The sequence below is a fragment of the Rhinichthys klamathensis genome, unplaced genomic scaffold (assembly GCF_029890125.1).
Source record: "Rhinichthys klamathensis goyatoka isolate OS25496 unplaced genomic scaffold, OSU_Roscu_1.1 h1tg000013l_1, whole genome shotgun sequence".
NCBI lineage: Eukaryota > Metazoa > Chordata > Actinopteri > Cypriniformes > Leuciscidae > Rhinichthys > Rhinichthys klamathensis.
The window spans coordinates 83,495-100,860 of NW_026606565.1; the positions used below are offsets into that span (position 1 = coordinate 83,495).

Genomic DNA, 17,366 nt, shown 5'->3' on the forward strand with positions numbered 1-17,366 from the left:
CATACCCTTTTTAAAAACATGAACACCTATTCCATTGTTGTAATTTCTGCTGATATGCTGCTACATAGACCCATGTTAAGATATTTATTTACAAGTATTAATATGTTGTTATTGTTTTTTTCTTATGTAAGTATGAATTTTAATTGTCATTACACTAATATTACTGAACATCTGTTAACTAGTTTGTTGCAACTCATCAGTGAGATTCAAAAAAGTGTTTCAAAACAAAAAAGTTTAAAAAGTTGGCTTAGAAAAGGGAAAGAATTAGGTCTAGAGAGATACAGTAGCAACAGTAAAGTTGTAGTTGTCACGGTGTGGTGTGAATGAAAGCAGGCTGAGGCAAAAGGCTCCAATATAAACGGTTTACTTATGAACAAAACAGGAAACAGCTACAGGCAAGAAGACAGGCAGAACACTCACAACAACACCTAAGCATTTACAAGAACCGACAAAGACAGACTGAACACAGGCAAACTAAATACAAGTCCAAATGAACACTAACGAGGTGAAGACAGGTGACACAGATGATGATGACGAGGGACAGGTGGATAATGAGGGAGTGAGTACAGGTGTGGAGACAAGAAGGATTCTGGGAAGTGTAGTGAAGATGACTAAGACAGACAGGTGCAGACGAAGACTGTGACAGTAGTATAGTAATATTTATTTTATACTAAGGATGCGTTTAGTAACAGCAATGCATAAAATGTAGGCTGATTAATAGTCATTCAAGGACAATTTTATCATACACAGCCACCTAAAAGGATTCACTAAAAAAAGGATTCACACAAAAAAACAATCTACATAGGTTTCTTCTAAACAAGTTTAAAAGCAAATGAAACAAACAGATTTATTAAAAGCAAACACTTCCTGTCACTTCCACTTTCCATTACAGATCATACAACCATGCATATGTTTTTAGTAAGAATCATTTGCAAGCTATATATGATATGATTATGTTATTATGATATGAAATTTAAATTTAAACAGAAGACAACAACTTTTTCTAACTCAGCTTTTAAAATCCTTTCCTATATAGACATACTAATCTAATTTGGATTGACAGTGTTAAACGTTTCAGTATCAATTGTCTTCTGTGTTCTGTTAATGGAGATAAATTGAGCTGTCGTGACTGCATGTTACTGGACAGAAAAGCTTAAATCTTAACTATGGTAGTATTATCTTGCATAGCAAGCTTGTCAAATATTTGGTAGATTCTCTCAGTAGTATGATGCTTCTTCTTCCTCACTGAATCCGGCTTTAACAGCCTCTTGAGTACTCTTGATTTGCTCTGGAGGAGCAGCAGGCAGAATGGCAAGCAGCTCTCGATCAATCTTTTCTTGTCTTGCAGTGCTCTTCCTGTCAAATTCCTCTTTATTCTTCAGGACAAGCCTTAAAATGCCTTTTTGTGCCTCATCACAGGAGTTCTGCAGCTGTTGCCGCTCATGCTCAAATTCTGGTTTACTTTTATCCATGGCCATCAGTTTGCCCAGTGAACTGACACGGTCCATCAGGTACTTGTTAGAAACATCTGTGTATGTTCCAGAGATCATATGAACCAGACTAGCAATGTTACAGGCTTGGAAGGCCTGAGAGTATAGCAGATCTTTTGAGAAGAGCTTTGCATTGTAAGAGAGGGCTTGTGTTTTCTCAGATGTTGAGACAAAGTGTTTGAGAGTTTTGCTCAGGCTGGTTTTTATAATGTTAGAAACCATCTGAAAGAAGTGAACCATCTTCTCCCACTGCTCCTTCACTCTCCCCATGGCATCCATTCCCTTGACCAGCATCTCTATTGTAGTCTTGAAGTCGATCTCTTTCAGTTCACAATTTCTCATTGTGACCAGGATATCAGTTAGTTCCTTCTGGTTCTTCTCTAGGTTCTCCACACACTTTTCATAGGTCTCTCTTGTCTTGTTCATCTGAGCTCGGTTCTGCTCTATAGCGAATCGTGCATTCTCTGTGGCCCTCTGTGAAGCACTCGAGTTCTCTGACTTGTTTTCTTCTTTTTGCATCATTGGTAGTTTTGGAGAAATGGCTGGAGAATTTGTGATGTCTTTGCTTTTGCAATCAAAAACTTGGGCCGACTTGACCAATTCCAAGACCTCATGTATTATCTTGATGCTTGTGCGTTTGTCACATTTGCCATCTGGTGCATATTTTGCCAGCTGGTTGCATATGTCCATGCCCTTTTTGCATAACTTTTTAGCTTGTTTCTTTACTCGGCAGTCAGGGATTTTCTGTAAATCACTGTTGATTCTTTTGAACTGTTCTTCCATGAAATTCGTTTTTGTAATTTTTTTCTTCTGATCATAGAGATTTGTCCAGGCAATCTCATCATCCTCACTATTTACTTTCATTTCCTGCTGGATTTTCTGCACACAATGTAATATTTCATTAGACTTACAATATGCGTTTATTTCAGCAACCATATCTCTTGCACTTTCCTGATCTCTAATGTTGTTATAAGTATCAGCGATCTTTGTTGTTGCAGAACACGCATTTCTCACTGGGTGACTAATAATAGATGTAAGTCCATTAACCAGGCCTGTAATGCTCTGTGTTATCCCACCAACAAAATCCATGCCAATCATTTCCCATCCACCAGGGAGAGAATCCATGGCTTTCTTGTAGCTCTCATGAGCCTCATCCAGTTGCTTCTCCATGGCATTCACTGCCTTCTCAGTCCTTTTCTGGGTTTCTTCTGCTGACTGCTTCCTCAGTTTGCTCTCTTCTAGTTTCTTCTTGATTGCTGACATCTCCTCCCCATAGAAGTGCTCTGCATTCACACATGCTTCTAGCAGCTCTTGGATGATATTAATGACATCAGTGAAACGCTTTTCAGTTGCACAAGACAACTCCAGACATTCATCTGCAATGACTCTGATATTGTCCAGCTGATCAGGAAGATGTGCTTTGACAACTTCATCATCGCCTTGGAACAGAATCTTCACAGCTGTCTTCATGTAATCTGGAACTTGGGCAGTATGAAGGCGAATCTGATCCATGCTCGTATGGGCCTCATTAAATGCCCACCAACCAGAGTTACACACTTGCATGAGGCAAGCGCGAAAGGAATCAGGGTATTTGATGAATTTGTAGCCAACTTTGGGGGAGTTTTTATTGATGGAAAAATTTGTTGAGGACGAGATGAAAACCAGCTCTCCCATGATGGCTATGGACAGTGGAGCTGGAGTCAGATACTCTTCCCAGTTGGCATAGGGCTGCATCATAAGTTTGGTTTGGTTCCTCATGTCCTCAGCAGTGGTAAGACTTTGAGTTGTCTTTGAAATTTTGGAATCCATGGCTTCTCTATTCCTGCTCAAAACAAAGACAAATTTGAAAATCTCACTTTTTTTATTCCACAAATGGCAGCATTCATTAAAGCAATTTTTTAAAGAATATATAAGATTTTTTTTCTTAGCTTGAAGAAAATCAATAACCAGTGCCATATAAGTGTTTTTTAGCAAGAAGTTAAAGCTGCAGTCCGCAGTTTTTCCTCTTTGTCACCGTCTCTGTTCAAAATCTGCAATTGCAGTTATTCGCGGAATTATCAACTTTACGTGAGTTGTGCCTCGACACGGCGCGGATGAATCCAATGTTTTGAGGAGAATGGGGCTGTCAGTCACCGCGCCGGTGTGAATACTGTCATTCGGAATCACAGATTCTTCTTGATTCTATCACAGAAGTATTGACCAACATAATTTTCATCGGAAAATGTCACCTGAACAAGTAACATCCACTTTTGTTCTGACCAACTAAGGGGAAAAACTCATCGCAGACTGCAGTAATTAAATCACGCTGATTAAATCTAACAATCGTTTATCATATCACGTAAAACCGTGCATATTACACTTTATCAAATTGTTAATGTTCAACATCAGCAAGCATTGCGTGACTACATTCAATGCCCTTCCAATATTTATCCTTTCGGTTGCAGTCTCTTTTTTTCTGTAGCCACTCCAAAGTCCGAACCAAGTCTTTGCATTTTACAACGGGGAAATCTCCAGTTGTCACTGGTGATTGTCGTTTGAACCTTTCTGGATCCGCCATCAAATTGATAAGTTTAATTATATCAAGTGTTGTGAGAAAAGGCTATTTATCTCCACCTCCAACATCCTCACACGCAATATAGCCTACTAGCCGGGACTCCTTCTTTATGTGCATAGATGTGACGTAATGACGCAAAGACGTGCTCGAATTTCACGTGGAAATCCACCAGTAGCACTGGAATTAAAAACATTATTACAAGCTTACCGTTTTGAATCGAGCTAAGGCAAGCAGATAGTTTTGTACACGGGTTGCTTATGTATTTGCTCAAATTATTTTGGATTATTTTTTAACTCAAAAGCTACGGACTGCAGCTTTAAACAACTGGTAAGGGGAGAATATAGAGTGTAAATAGCCTTGCACAACACAACTTACTGCAGTTAGCCTGTATTCAGTAATCCTGAGGAGAAATCACAAAATCACATTACATGAGTTCAAATATCTTTGCAATCATATTAATACAATCATGGCAAACACTAATGGTCCGTGTGGATGATTAGCAATCTGATTAAAATGTATGTTACTGTACATGTATGCACATTAGTACATTACATTAGGCAATAGATTGTGCATTCTGTGTCTGCGGGTTTACTCATGAGGTAATAGCCCACAAGGGGGAAGTGTTGTATTAAAGCAAGAGATCCGTTATGGTTATATTCTGCTGTTTTCACTGATGAATTTCAAGGTATTCCAATTCCAATTCCTAGTCAAAGATATCTCTTATTAAGTTTTGCCTATTCAAAAATCCCATTCAAAATATCTACAAATATGACTAGTAGCTAATAAATTACTTTCAGATATCTACAAATGTATTGTGGATATTGTGATGGATTTTTTAATTAATCAACTAACATTTATTTTTATTTTCAGGAACAACATGCTGTAACAATATTTCTTTCATTTGCTTTTAAATGTTTCCAAACTCTTTGGTGAAAACTCATGACTTGAGTGTGTGAGTGAATAAAAAACAAATAGGGAAATTAAATTAGACAGATGACCAGTTTTCAAATGTGATAAGTAATCACAAAAACCGTTTGCTTATGCCAGTGACAGAGAGAGAAAAAGGTGGGGGCTTTTGAACCAATTGAACCAATTATATTGAAGGTGACATGTTAATGTTGTCTCGATTGTATAAAAACTGTTGTATTCTTACTACTGGTGGGATTTTCAATGGAATTTGTCTGGGATCCCTTGCTTCTTCTTGGGAGAGATTCCCTGAGAACTGCTCACTACTGAGAACTGCCGTGATTAAAGCATTTAGAGGACATTTGCTGAAGTCTGTTTGTCTGTTATTGTTGATGCAGCAAGTTAGTTAGGGAGACAACAAGTTATTTAGCGAAACATTAGAGACCTTACTACCAAGTGATAGTGGGTTAGGAACACTAGAGAGACCTTATTCCCAAGTGATAGTGTTCAATAAGGGGCGAGACGACTCTTTGTGAGACTGGCGTCAACTCGCGCGTTCAGAGGTATAACTCTGTTTTCAGGTGTCAAGGACACCAGGTACAACCTAAGTCAGGTGCATAGGGAAAAAATCCACCACAATATCTTTAAAGATGAGTAATTAAAGTTATCATAAATTTGAATTATGACTAGTCAAACGGCCTACCAAATACCAGATATCTCGAATTATATATTTTTTTTTACTAGCCTAGAGGTAATTCAGTTAGTTCGAATTTAATTATCACTAGTAAAATTGTAATTTGAGATATCTTTTAGATATCTTAATTCCAATTATGATCAGTCTAAATTGCAGAATAGATAGGCTATGTGAAAAGAATTTTGAATAGTCAAAACTAAATTTAATTAGCCTACTTAAAAAAGTGCAGCAACATTCAACAAGCAACAGAATCTGACTGATTATTAGCTCGGTCAAGAAAAATATATGTAAGAGTTCCGTTCAGAAAATGAATACATTAAAAATGTAGAACATTAGATGTAAGGTTTTAAAACTTCCAATAGAACAAACGCGCATTTCCCAATTAGTTTTGGTCTTAAGTTAAAAAAAAAATTAACTCTCAAAACTATTTGAATCTGATTATAACAAATTTTGAAATAACAGCCACTTTTGTTTAAAGCTGCACTTCAACTTAACAACTCTCATTACAAAAAGACAAAATAACCATATAGTTGCCTTACCCTGACGAAATGGCAGATGCTTCAAGTTCAGGTCCGTTAACGGTCTGAAGGAATGGGTGAAGCCGTCGATGCTTTTATAGCCGACATGGAGAAATCCCCAAGTTTCCCCGAAATGCTTTGTTACTTTTGCTTTCACTAAAGGACCGCCCGACCACCCCGGTCACTTAAAGTTTAGTTTTAATGATTTACGTGATTGTAGTTACAGATTCGGTTTTATGTATTTGGCAGGTGAATAATTAACTCACAAACCAAAAGCTCATTTATTTAAAAACACGTGACTTACAGTAGCTAAGCCAAGGAAGGTGGTCCCTCCCTAATTCTCTGAAAACCAGGGGATTTCTGCATGTTGGTTATAAAAGTAGCATATCTATAGGACACAAACACTCCATCCTCACGAATGACGAAGCATTTCAAGAAGAAACTGCAACATTAAGCCCGTGTATCACTTCCAGGTAGGTAGGCTGTTTTAAAATTGATGTTTTAATGTTTTAAAAAGTAAATTTCTTACTTATGTTAATTTTTCATCTCAATTTTTGGTGTTTATTTTAAATTAGACAAATCTGATATTATGTTAATCTCCAATATGTTATTTAACAGTTGATATGATTCTTTAATGCTGATCTAACCAGCAGAAGACACTAGCAGGGTTTAAATCCCAGTTGCACAGGTAGGGCATGTTATAACACTGCGTTACAATGGGCCCCTATTATAAATATGTTATTTTCTATTCTATACTTTTATGAATTCTTTTGAGAAAACATGAGAAAAATGTGAATAAAGACTGAGAGTCAATGTTCAGAAATGATTAATTATTATGTTTTGAACTATGTTGTATACCTGTGTTTCCGGTGTGTTCATTGTCAAACTAAAAAAATATTTTATTTTGAATTATTAAAAAATGGCATTATTTTAAATGAAACATTTATTAGTTGTATTTTATTGAGAAAATATTTTAGTTTGTCTTGTATATGTTTTTTATTAGATCAGATTACATTTTAAGCTGGTCATGTTACTATGTGCCCCTCACATGTCAATGTACCCCACATGGGGCATGTTGTCACATTTCACTTCCACTCATTTGATCTATATCAAGAAAAAAGTATACACTGTATTAATAAAACAAAACCACATAATTGTACTAGACGTGGGAAATTAATGTGGGAAAAATAAATACTCTGAACCCTAAATAGATTTACACAAAAAAATGAGAAAGTCAAAAAGCGTTAGGTTTTGCCCCGCTCTCCCCTATCTCAAAAACGCTGCATTGAAATGGTTTCATATGGTAGACTTATGTATGGGACATTGCATGCAAGAATCGAGTAACAAATGCATTTAAGAGTAACTGTCATTCAAGTAAAGTCAAACAAATGAAATTGTAAAAAGAGGTTTTTAGAAAGAGTAAACACTTTTTTTTTTTTTTTGCTTTTTGCAAATATTTATGCTGTAAACATATGTAGTAATACACCACTTGGCCCCTAATAATAAGGGTAAAAACAAACAGATGAGAATGATCAGGCAAAGGAACCAGGAAACAGGAACACAAAGCACAGGACAGAACTAACCAACAAGGAATTCATTGGCTCAGTGTAGACCACAGATATTTGATACATTTAAGTTTCTTTCATTTTGTGTTTCAGTATGACAGTCGAAATGAGACGGTAAGCTTTTTAAATTTCTTATCTCTTCAAAAAGTGTTGCATTACAAGTGAATGATCCATTATTGATATGAAGTAAATTAATAATGACAAATATTTCCATTGTAAATGCCATTCAAGGTGTCAAAATATTTTTCTCTTTCCATATCTTCAAACTTGCAGTGTAATGGATTTGCAGGCAATGGAGGCAGTTTCTGGGCCTCTAAATGAGGGAATTGTCTCTATCTGCAACATCTGCAAGTCCCTCTTGGATGCACATGTAGATCCCAACACTGGCACATGCTCCAATTACAAACAAATCAGGAAACATATTGAGCATGCTGAGCAGTGCCTGAAAACATCAGAGACAATGATTAAAGGAGAACTGGGATGTTTGGATGGACGCATGGAGCAACTTACTAAAGAAAAAAAAAATGTTGAGCAACGGAAAAAAGAAAAACGCATGGCCATGGATAAATTACACATCGAGAAGAAATCTGCAGAAGAATCATTAAAGTATTCTAATGCAGCTTTGGAGCAGGCAAAAAAAATTGTAGATTTAAGAAAAGATGAAATAAATAGAGAGACTGGTAGGAAGAACACAGGTGAAGGTGTAGCAATTGCAGGGGCAGTAGTGACTATAATACCAGTTCTAGGATGGATTGCTGGTGAGAAATCCTCTCTGATTCACTTCTCTTTATATTATCATCCTAATGAGTACAACTAACCAGTATTTGTGGCTGATATGATTTCTTGCTTTCCTTTAGGGCCAATAATGATAGCTACAGGAGCAGGTTTATCTGTGGATGCCTCAAAGGCTATCCGCGATGCTGAAGATGAGCTAAAAAAAAATGAGTCCCAAGTGAATGACAACAGCATAAAGGTGTCAAATTACCAATCCAGGATCTCTACCATACAGAATGAGATTATAGAGACTGATAAAGTGCTGAATAAAATTCAGAGGGAGATTGAAGAGGTGAAGCAGCATCTAGAGGTCACAGCTGATTTTCAGCATGTAGTCAGGAAAGCTGTGACCCTTCTGAGTGTTCTTAGTGGAAGAGTCACTGTATTGGAGAAGCAAACTCAACGTTTCATCCTCTGGGAGCCTGTGATAAAGTGCATGGAAGATGTGATGAAGGCAACAGGAAATGTTGCAGAGAACCGGCTCCTTTATAGGCAGGGTGTACCAGGCTTCATAAATGCTTTGAGGGAGAATGTCGGAGGACTGCTAGCTTTATGCAACTCACCCAAACATTCTGAATATGACAGCTATTACTGATCATCTGAAAGTTGAGCTTCGTCTGCTTGCAAACAAATAGATCATCTTTTGCTTTGTTTTTACAGCTTCTCATTTTTTTCTTCAAACGATTACTCACAGGTGTCTCATTTGAACATGAAAATGAGAAAACTTGCTAACGTCAGTGCAAAGCTGTGCATGATTAAAATATATTTTAGCATAATTAGCTTTCTTTGATTAATGTTTTTTCTACATTGTATAACATATTTATGTAACATATGCCTCTGTTCATATTCTCATTAGTGCTAAAACATTAATGATAATACTATTATATAATATAGGCTAACAATAATAATTTATCACCACTACTGCAATAATACATATTATATCATCATCATGATTTAAAAAAGAAAAATAACTTGATTATTTCAAGTAAATATGTTTTTTTTTATAAGAGGCAGTATAACATTTTACAGTATTAAGTAAATCACTGCGTAGAATAATAAAGTGACCAGCAGATGGAGACAGATATTACCGTTTTTACACTGAACAATTCATTTGTAAAATTTCAAACATGAGGTTTTAACATGCAGTTACAAGTTTTTCAGTTACTGTAAATTTGCCTCCCTAATGATACTTTAGAGCAACAACAAAAAAAGTATTTGAAGTCTGTTCAACCATTTGCCAAGGAAGTCAACCATCACAATTAATTAATTTTATTTACAATTCATTTAAAATAGCACATGGTATAAAGTAAATGTATTAATAGTAAGAATAGCAATGTTAAACAAAATAACACTTAACAACAGGCTTGAAAAAAATCTGTAATGCTTCTTTTGTAGTGGATCATCGTTTATAAAATCCACCTTGCTAGCTTTCAGAAAAACATTGAAAAATGACTTAACACATAGGCCTACATTATGTTTGCACAAAACAATGCATGCATATGTAGAAAGGCAGTGGGTTTTCTCAATCACACAAGCTCAATCAAACAATTGTGTATACACCATACTATATATATATATATATATATATATATATATATATATATATATACTAAACTAGGCAGATGTGATGTATTTGGACATGTTGTCATTTCATTGACAGCACATGGCAATGAAGATAATGTAGTTTATGTATATTGATTTATCAAAATAAGTACAAAAATTGATTTATGGGATTAAGTTTAAAAGTTTAAAAGCTTTGGGATAATATTCATTCCAACTTAAATAAAACATTTAAGTCTAAAAGTCCTTTGAAGAGTGGTAAATAAACTGTTTTTAATAAATACACACGAATGCAGAAGCAAATGTCCCTTGAGCGTTCTGAAATCACACAGGAAATAGCCAAGTGTTTCCTGTAGCAGTGAACCCAATGAATTTCCTGTGACATTCCTACACGATTAAGCAAACAGTGACGGAGAAAAAGAAGGATGAAGCAGCAGGGAGTCTGACTCATTCAAAGAGAGCAAAACTGCTAATTTTCCCTTCACTGCACTTTTACACTGTGACTCTTTTTAAAACAACCTCTGCATAATCATTAACCAACACTAAATTTGCTTCTGCCCTCTCTCGTCTGGCCATCATTCTTCTCTTTTTCATTAAGAAACGGAGGACAAAGATCACGGCTACCAGACTCACACTGGTGAGCAGCAGTACCAATCCAAGAGCCAGAAGGTGTGACGGACCACTGTTCTTGTACTCCAGATGGTCCCATAAACCCAATGACACAATACTCAAACCAACCAGAGTGCCCCAAACCCCAAAGGCCAACATACAGGTGCCACAGGACAGCTCCGCTCCCCCCGTCACCACCGTGACACCGGACACAGAAACCAACCCATTTGGTAACGTTACAGTTTGAGACTTTGGATCATATTTCACAGTTTGGGATGGGTTAGGCTGGGCTGAAAGATCCTCGGATGTCGCCATCATTAATGTGCTCCACAAAAGTAATATCTTTCCGAAGTTGCCTGCCTCTTCTGTTGATGTATGATTTTATATTGATGATTTTAACACAATAAATATTTTAGGAAGCAGTTGTCCACCCAGGCTGTGCTTCTTCTGTCGTTGTCATTCTCATCTTTCCTCACAGGGTTGTGTCAGTCATTTCTATACTCACTATAAATGATACAAAAGCACAATATACATCAGCATAATAGCCTATGCATAGAAAATGACATTGGGATGATAACAAATAAAGTTATAAATTATAGAAAGACTACTATTAAGTGAATCAATATCCACGTATGAAAATGTAGACCATATAAATTTTAGAAATAATGATTGTTTTTTTTAGCTCTCATTGTTAGAATTACACTTATGTTGTTCTGTTAATGGTCAAAATTTGTATTATCTATCAGTATCTTGGCTAGTTAAAAAAAAGATCATTAAGTGTCATATAAAGTACTCAATCATAAGTTTGGGCTCAGTCATTTTTTTTTCTTAATGAAACGAATGCTTTTATTCAGCAAGGGAGCATTAAATTGATCAAAAGTTACAGTAATGGCATTTATAATGTTACAAAAGCTTTTTGTTTAAAATAAATGTAGCTCTTTTGAACTTTCTATTCATCAAAGAATCATGAAAAAAAATCATGATTTTAACAAAAATATGAAGCAGCACAACTTGATAATAATTGGAAATGTTTCTTGAGCAGCAAATCATCAAATTCGAATGATTTCTGAAGGATCATGTTACACCATGAAGTAATGACGTTGAAAATTCAGCTTTGCCATCACAGGAATAAATTACACTTTAAAGTATATTCAAATAGGAAACAATTATTTTAAATTGTAATAATATTTCACAATATTACTGTTTTTACTGTATTTTCTATCCAAAAAAAAATGCAGCCTTGTTGAGTATAAGAGACTTCTTTCAAAAACATTTTTAAACAACTTACCGACCCCAAAACTGTACCTTAAAATTAAAATGTTATAAATAGATATGTTGATTGAATACAAACATATCAAATGCATAAATATGTAATTAGACAAATGTATACACATCTCACCTTTTCCTTGTATGTAAAGAGTCACACCAATATATTTGTATTTCAAAACATGAAAAAAAATTCCTTCACAAGTAAAAATATTTATTTTAAAATATTGTTAATCCAGTCTTTTTCCTAAAATTCACCAGTGTAAAAAATTTTCTCCAAGGACATGTTTTCTCTCAGGCAAGAACATGTTAAATGCGAGTGCAGTGCGCTACGACCATTCTCATAGTGTATCTTGCAGACCAGCCTGCACCCACCACAGAGCCGGTGACCTGTTGTTTTTATTTTCCTTATCATTTGTTTGTTTCCATCGCCCTTTGTGTCCCGAAGGAAAGCGGTGTCTGTCATTAGACATCATTATGACCCATTAACTTGTATTTATCTAAGACTCCCTCCCTTCCTCTGCTCCCACCCTCACTCCTGCCTTTGCTTAAGAACCGGCTGCATTTTTAAAAGAGGTATTGTTTTCTAGGCAGAAAGTTAGGTTTTTCTTTTGAAAGTAATTTCCCCTGCCCTTTTGACATTTCAATCGTTATCCTGTCTACGTGCCTCATTCTTTGCAAGCAAGAAATTAATTTAGTTGATTTACCTCTCAGATATCTCATAATCATTTCCAAGCTCAAGAAATATCTTAAGCCAGTTGGGTTTGAGTCTTTTCATTAAAGAAACACTGAATTTGTTTATCAGTGACATCTGTTCTTGTTTAGGTATTCCTAAAGATCTATACTAATTCAAAGCCCAAGTTGACCCGTTGAACACCCAAAGGCATAAGATGTTCATTAAACATTTGAAAACACCTTGATGTCGGTAAACACTTGCATAAGAGGGTGTTTCCTTCCAAATCTTGTGGCACAATTGTTGTTTCAAATGACTGACGAGTCAGCCTGTTTGGTGCTGTGCGCCTTCAGGAAAGGGCACCAAGTATTTTTGATAGATTGTTTATTATGTTGTCATTTGCAATTTGTTTAGACTCACTACGGTGACATGAAACCACACTCACATAACATCCACAACAACTATAGGCTAAATATCTAGTCCCAGCAATCCTTGTAATTTGCTGTCAATGTGAGCACATTGTAATTAGCTCTGACAAGTAATCCAATAAATGTGCTCTTGAAATTCCCGGAATAGCACAGAGAAAATCCCTGTGCTAAAAGAAGGAACGGTTAGGTATGTCTGGTGTTTCCGAGGGAGTTAAATAAATCCAGGGTGATTAAAGGCAGGGCAGACCTGTATCAAGAGAATGTTTTGGAAAGTTTCAAATGGAGCCTAAGATTTAAATGTGTGACCTGATGAGGGGAAATTTATAGGCACAGGGGGGGAAATACAGACGAAATGTGAAAGGTTCCCTTTTTTGTCCTGTCAGCGCTGTAAACAGTTTAGATACTTGTGAATAGACTGGGGCCGTTTACAAGACACCGTATTCAACTAAAAACGGAAAACTTTTTATGCGTTTGGGCCGTTCATTTACATGACAACGGCATTTTTGGGGCATTTTTTTATTACAGTTTTTAATGATTTAGGCCTAAGTTCAGATCTCTGAACAATTAGTTTCTTGTTGACATCAGATTTGAAGTTCTTATTGATTTAAGGAAATTGCGAGTGTTTTGGCACCTGTGTGCAAAAGTACAATTGTCTACAATTTGCACAATAACTAAATGCACATGCTTGTTGATCAAAACTGATGAGTTGATTCTCAATGAAACTGTCAAACTCTCCACAACTTCTAAATATTCTTTCATCATGTAAGCCATCACATGCAAAATGATCCATTCAGTTGTCCAAATCTGACAGACATGCATGTATTTTCCATAAATATCTGACATGGTATGCTTGTAATGTCTGCTAAATTGGTAAATGACCTGCCATTGCAATAAAATAGGAATCACAATCAACCAATCAAGTTTGGAAGCATATATATGGAGTTTGCCTACAACACGATCACTACCATTTTTGAACATGGAGGACCTTAGTTTTATTACAGCATTTTTTATACACATCAATATTGTAAAGGTAAATGCAAGTCTATTTGTACATTCTACATACAGTATATCCGCACAACAACCTCATGTTGGTGGCAGAGCAGCAGTATTTAGCCATCAGCAAGAACAAGAAATTTCCAACATGGTCATTGCCAACAATTCCATCCGGCTCCAAAGTGTGACATATATGACAATAATGTCTTTGCAAATATAAATTCTGTCAGCATTTCCACTATAGACAAGAGTTTTGAAAAGACATCAAATGACTATGAAACAACTATTTAAGGTGCCATATGAGAGGAATGGTAAAAGAGTAAAGGAGCTGTGGTAGTATGTCCAGGTAAACCATCGGTGTGCACTAGTACATTGTCCAGTGAGTTTTACTGTACTTAAGATGCCTGTATATATTTCTTAAAAGTTTTAGATACCCATTAGAAGAGAAAAAATTTTCTAAACTGTCTAGAATAAGCTATGTAAAATGAACTTTATATTGTTTCTGTTTTACTTTGTAGAGAATAATGGAGTTAGAAGGACATGAAACAACCCACATTCTAGTTTTTGAGGACGAGGTTGGGTTCAATCTGGCCAAAGGTCAGAGACGTGCAGCCGCAATCTCATTGGACACTGAGTTTTGGGTGAGTTATACTACATTTTTCAGACATGCAATGGAGTTCTGATGTTCCAGCGAACATTTTGACAATTGCCCTTACAGTTTAGAGAATGTTAAGACTGTTTAGAAAAATGTGCCAAAGCGATTGAGAAAAACTATAAATATGTGAAGAGTCAAAAAATCACTAGCTGTTTGGTGAGTAACACAATTTTATGCCTAAAAATGTAATTTTGACTGTTGGGTTTTTTTTTTTAATGTATTGTTTATGTCTAATTTATATAAATATTCAATAAAAAATAAGAATTATCCATTTTCATTTCATGTTTGCTTTAAATGGGTGGTTGATTTTGGTTTCACTTTTCTAACTTTAGTTAGCGTGTAATGTTGCTGTTTGAGCATAAACAACATCTGCAAAGTTACAACGCTCAAAGGTCAAAGCAAAGGTAGATTTTTTTTTTTTTACAGAAATCGCTTTTTAAGGACTACAACAAACAACTACTACGAGCTTCCTCCCGGGTTAGTGACATCACAAACCCTAAAATGTACATAAACCTTGCCCCTGAAAACACGCAACAAATTGGGTGAGTCTATGCGAAGAGGAAGAGTTGTTGTAGTAGAGCTCAAGCTGTCGCATCCGTCTTTTCACATTTATTGCAATACAGTACGTTACACAAATGCAATAGCATGTCACTCTGTAGGCATCTTATAACAGTTCCCACACGAGCGATTTATAGATTACTGTGACAGAATCTGCTAATCAATGAAAAAGCAATGTGGCCGATAATATTACTATGGAAGAGGTGTGTCACTAAAGCCCAGAGAGAAGTAAATGTCTGCTACACGCAGCTAAAATACTGCCAGTATTTCTTTACTGCCAGACCCAACAGAATTAAGGGAGCCGTGCAGTCACATGTTCAACAATCTAATGATATTTACAAATGAACCTAAACACAGCTGCTACTAAAACAGCCATTAGTCACTAAACCAAACATGACCTCATGAATTTATTGGAGTAACAACAGTTTATGTGCAAGTGTCAAAGGACACCATGGGCAACATACAATCAGTGAGCAGGATAAAGTCATGTTGCTTATGAGTTTGAAGCCGAACTAAAAAAGATGCATAATACATAAATTAGAAAACCCAGACCAGACGTGTTTCGACTTAACCTCAATGAACTTGATACTGACATCAGCAAAAGCTGCTGTCACTGGATTCACGCTCAGTGAAAGCGTTGACAGTTCGTAAATGCTTCTTCAAATAAAACAGATAAAGCTGATTTTTTAAAAAGCCATAGAACCTATAGCAGGTGCTGCTACTGAAACAGTTTTGTAAGAAACAACATTGTTAAGTTAAGGAAGATAAGTATATCTACAACAAGGCCTTATTTTTAAGGTCACAAAAGGTCAGCTTGGTTGTCTGGATGCTGCTTTCTGTGCCAAAGTGCTCAGATGTCTCAGATGTCTCTTACGATGACTAAGACTGTCAGTTGAGGACATGACTGTATATTCAGGACTCATTGTTATTGACTTTACCTCTGCACTTTTGCTGGTGAAATGATTTTTCACAATAATAAACATTTACTTTTTTGTGTGAATTTGTTTATATTGTCCATATATTTTCTATACAATTTCCTTATAGTATTTCTTGATATCAGTCAGCTGTGATCCAAACAAAATATGTCGCTCACCTAGAAAGTTCTTCACTTATTGTAAATAAAGGATCTCTGGAGTTTCCCTGCAAGGTTGATTAAAAGAAAACCAAAATTACTACTATATGCTATATCACATATTTATTTCCTGCCATTTTTAATCAGTATGATGCATAAATAAATCGAAAACTACAATGCAATGTATAAATTCATAAACACACCTGTATAAGGTGTGAAACCTTACTGATGATTTGTGCAAAGGTTTCTTGATTTCAAGCCAGTTTTGCAATTTCAACATGTTAAATAAAAATGTAAGTTAGCTAGATAATGTTACCGTTTTTCTCAGTTGCTTTGGTGCATTTCTTACATCACTATTTACATTTGCACAACAGTTAGTTCAACCTCCACAACATTTAGTCATTTGTGCACATCATAGTAGCAGTTTCTCATTCCTTCCAACAAATTGCAAATGCTTTTGGACATGCATCAATTGCTTTCATCCAACTCTCTGCTGTTTTATAACATTATCATTTGCTTATGTCATGTCAGTCAAAATTAACTATAGCCTACTTGTGAATGCTGAATAGTCATTCCATATAAAACTAATAGTCCTCATTTCATTGCTTGAGTCATCATATACAAAAATGTTGAACTAGTTGTCAAAATCGGTCAAGCAAATTTTTTAAAAATTTTAAAATCTTATTTATCTTTAAAAAAAAAATGTTTTATCCTAAATTGAACAATTTCTCTCAGGTGAACCTCAGCTTTCACTTATGAGAAGGGATGTGCATGAATGATTTACAGTACTATGTATGTTGTATGTTCAGTTCCAAGATGTACTGCAATATTGTTTACAGTTGTGCACAGCTCTACCCAAAGTGAGTTCATGTTTGTTGTAAATAAGGGTGTATTTTTTCTTTTGCACAATGCTGTGAACAAATTAGAATTGCAAAGAGCATATGCAGTAAAAACGTGAAACATACATATTCAGTGTCTTGTACTCAGTTACCTCACTAAATACAGTAATGTGTAACTTTACTGTTTTCAAATGGCTGTGCAAATAGTATAG

The 17,366-nt window shown here is 35.7% G+C and overlaps 3 protein-coding genes across 3 annotated transcripts; 1 reads left to right on the plus strand and 2 right to left on the minus strand.

The window, feature by feature from the left end:
- Nucleotides 1-645: 645 nt before the first annotated feature.
- LOC130103968 (uncharacterized) lies at nucleotides 646-3,326 on the minus strand. The gene has a single exon (XM_056270332.1). The coding sequence runs from the start codon at nucleotides 3,297-3,299 to the stop codon at nucleotides 1,218-1,220; it is 2,082 nt and encodes a 693-aa protein (XP_056126307.1). The 5' UTR covers nucleotides 3,300-3,326; the 3' UTR covers nucleotides 646-1,217.
- A 4,634-nt stretch (nucleotides 3,327-7,960) lies between these two features.
- On the plus strand, nucleotides 7,961-9,105 carry si:dkey-85k15.4 (uncharacterized protein LOC100004563 homolog). The gene is made up of 2 exons (XM_056270340.1): nucleotides 7,961-8,485; nucleotides 8,585-9,105. The coding sequence occupies exons 1-2, from the start codon at nucleotides 8,005-8,007 to the stop codon at nucleotides 9,094-9,096; spliced, it is 993 nt and encodes a 330-aa protein (XP_056126315.1). The 5' UTR covers nucleotides 7,961-8,004; the 3' UTR covers nucleotides 9,097-9,105.
- A 1,017-nt stretch (nucleotides 9,106-10,122) lies between these two features.
- On the minus strand, nucleotides 10,123-12,336 carry LOC130104202 (transmembrane protein 100-like). Its single transcript, XM_056270676.1, has 2 exons — nucleotides 12,070-12,336; nucleotides 10,123-11,174 (listed from the first exon to the last, which is right to left on the minus strand). Exon 2 carries the CDS (start codon nucleotides 10,986-10,988, stop codon nucleotides 10,554-10,556), a length of 435 nt encoding a protein of 144 aa, XP_056126651.1. The 5' UTR covers nucleotides 10,989-11,174; nucleotides 12,070-12,336; the 3' UTR covers nucleotides 10,123-10,553.
- Nucleotides 12,337-17,366: the final 5,030 nt, after the last annotated feature.

Coding starts and splice junctions, on each gene's coding strand:
- LOC130103968 (XM_056270332.1), bottom strand. CDS start 3,299: ATGGATTCCAAAATTTCAAAGACAACTCAAAGTCTTACCACTGCTGAG.
- si:dkey-85k15.4 (XM_056270340.1), top strand. CDS start 8,005: ATGGATTTGCAGGCAATGGAGGCAGTTTCTGGGCCTCTAAATGAGGGA. Junction 8,486..8,584: donor AGTTCTAGGATGGATTGCTG/GTGAGAAATCCT, acceptor GCTTTCCTTTAG/GGCCAATAATGATAGCTACA.
- LOC130104202 (XM_056270676.1), bottom strand. CDS start 10,988: ATGATGGCGACATCCGAGGATCTTTCAGCCCAGCCTAACCCATCCCAA.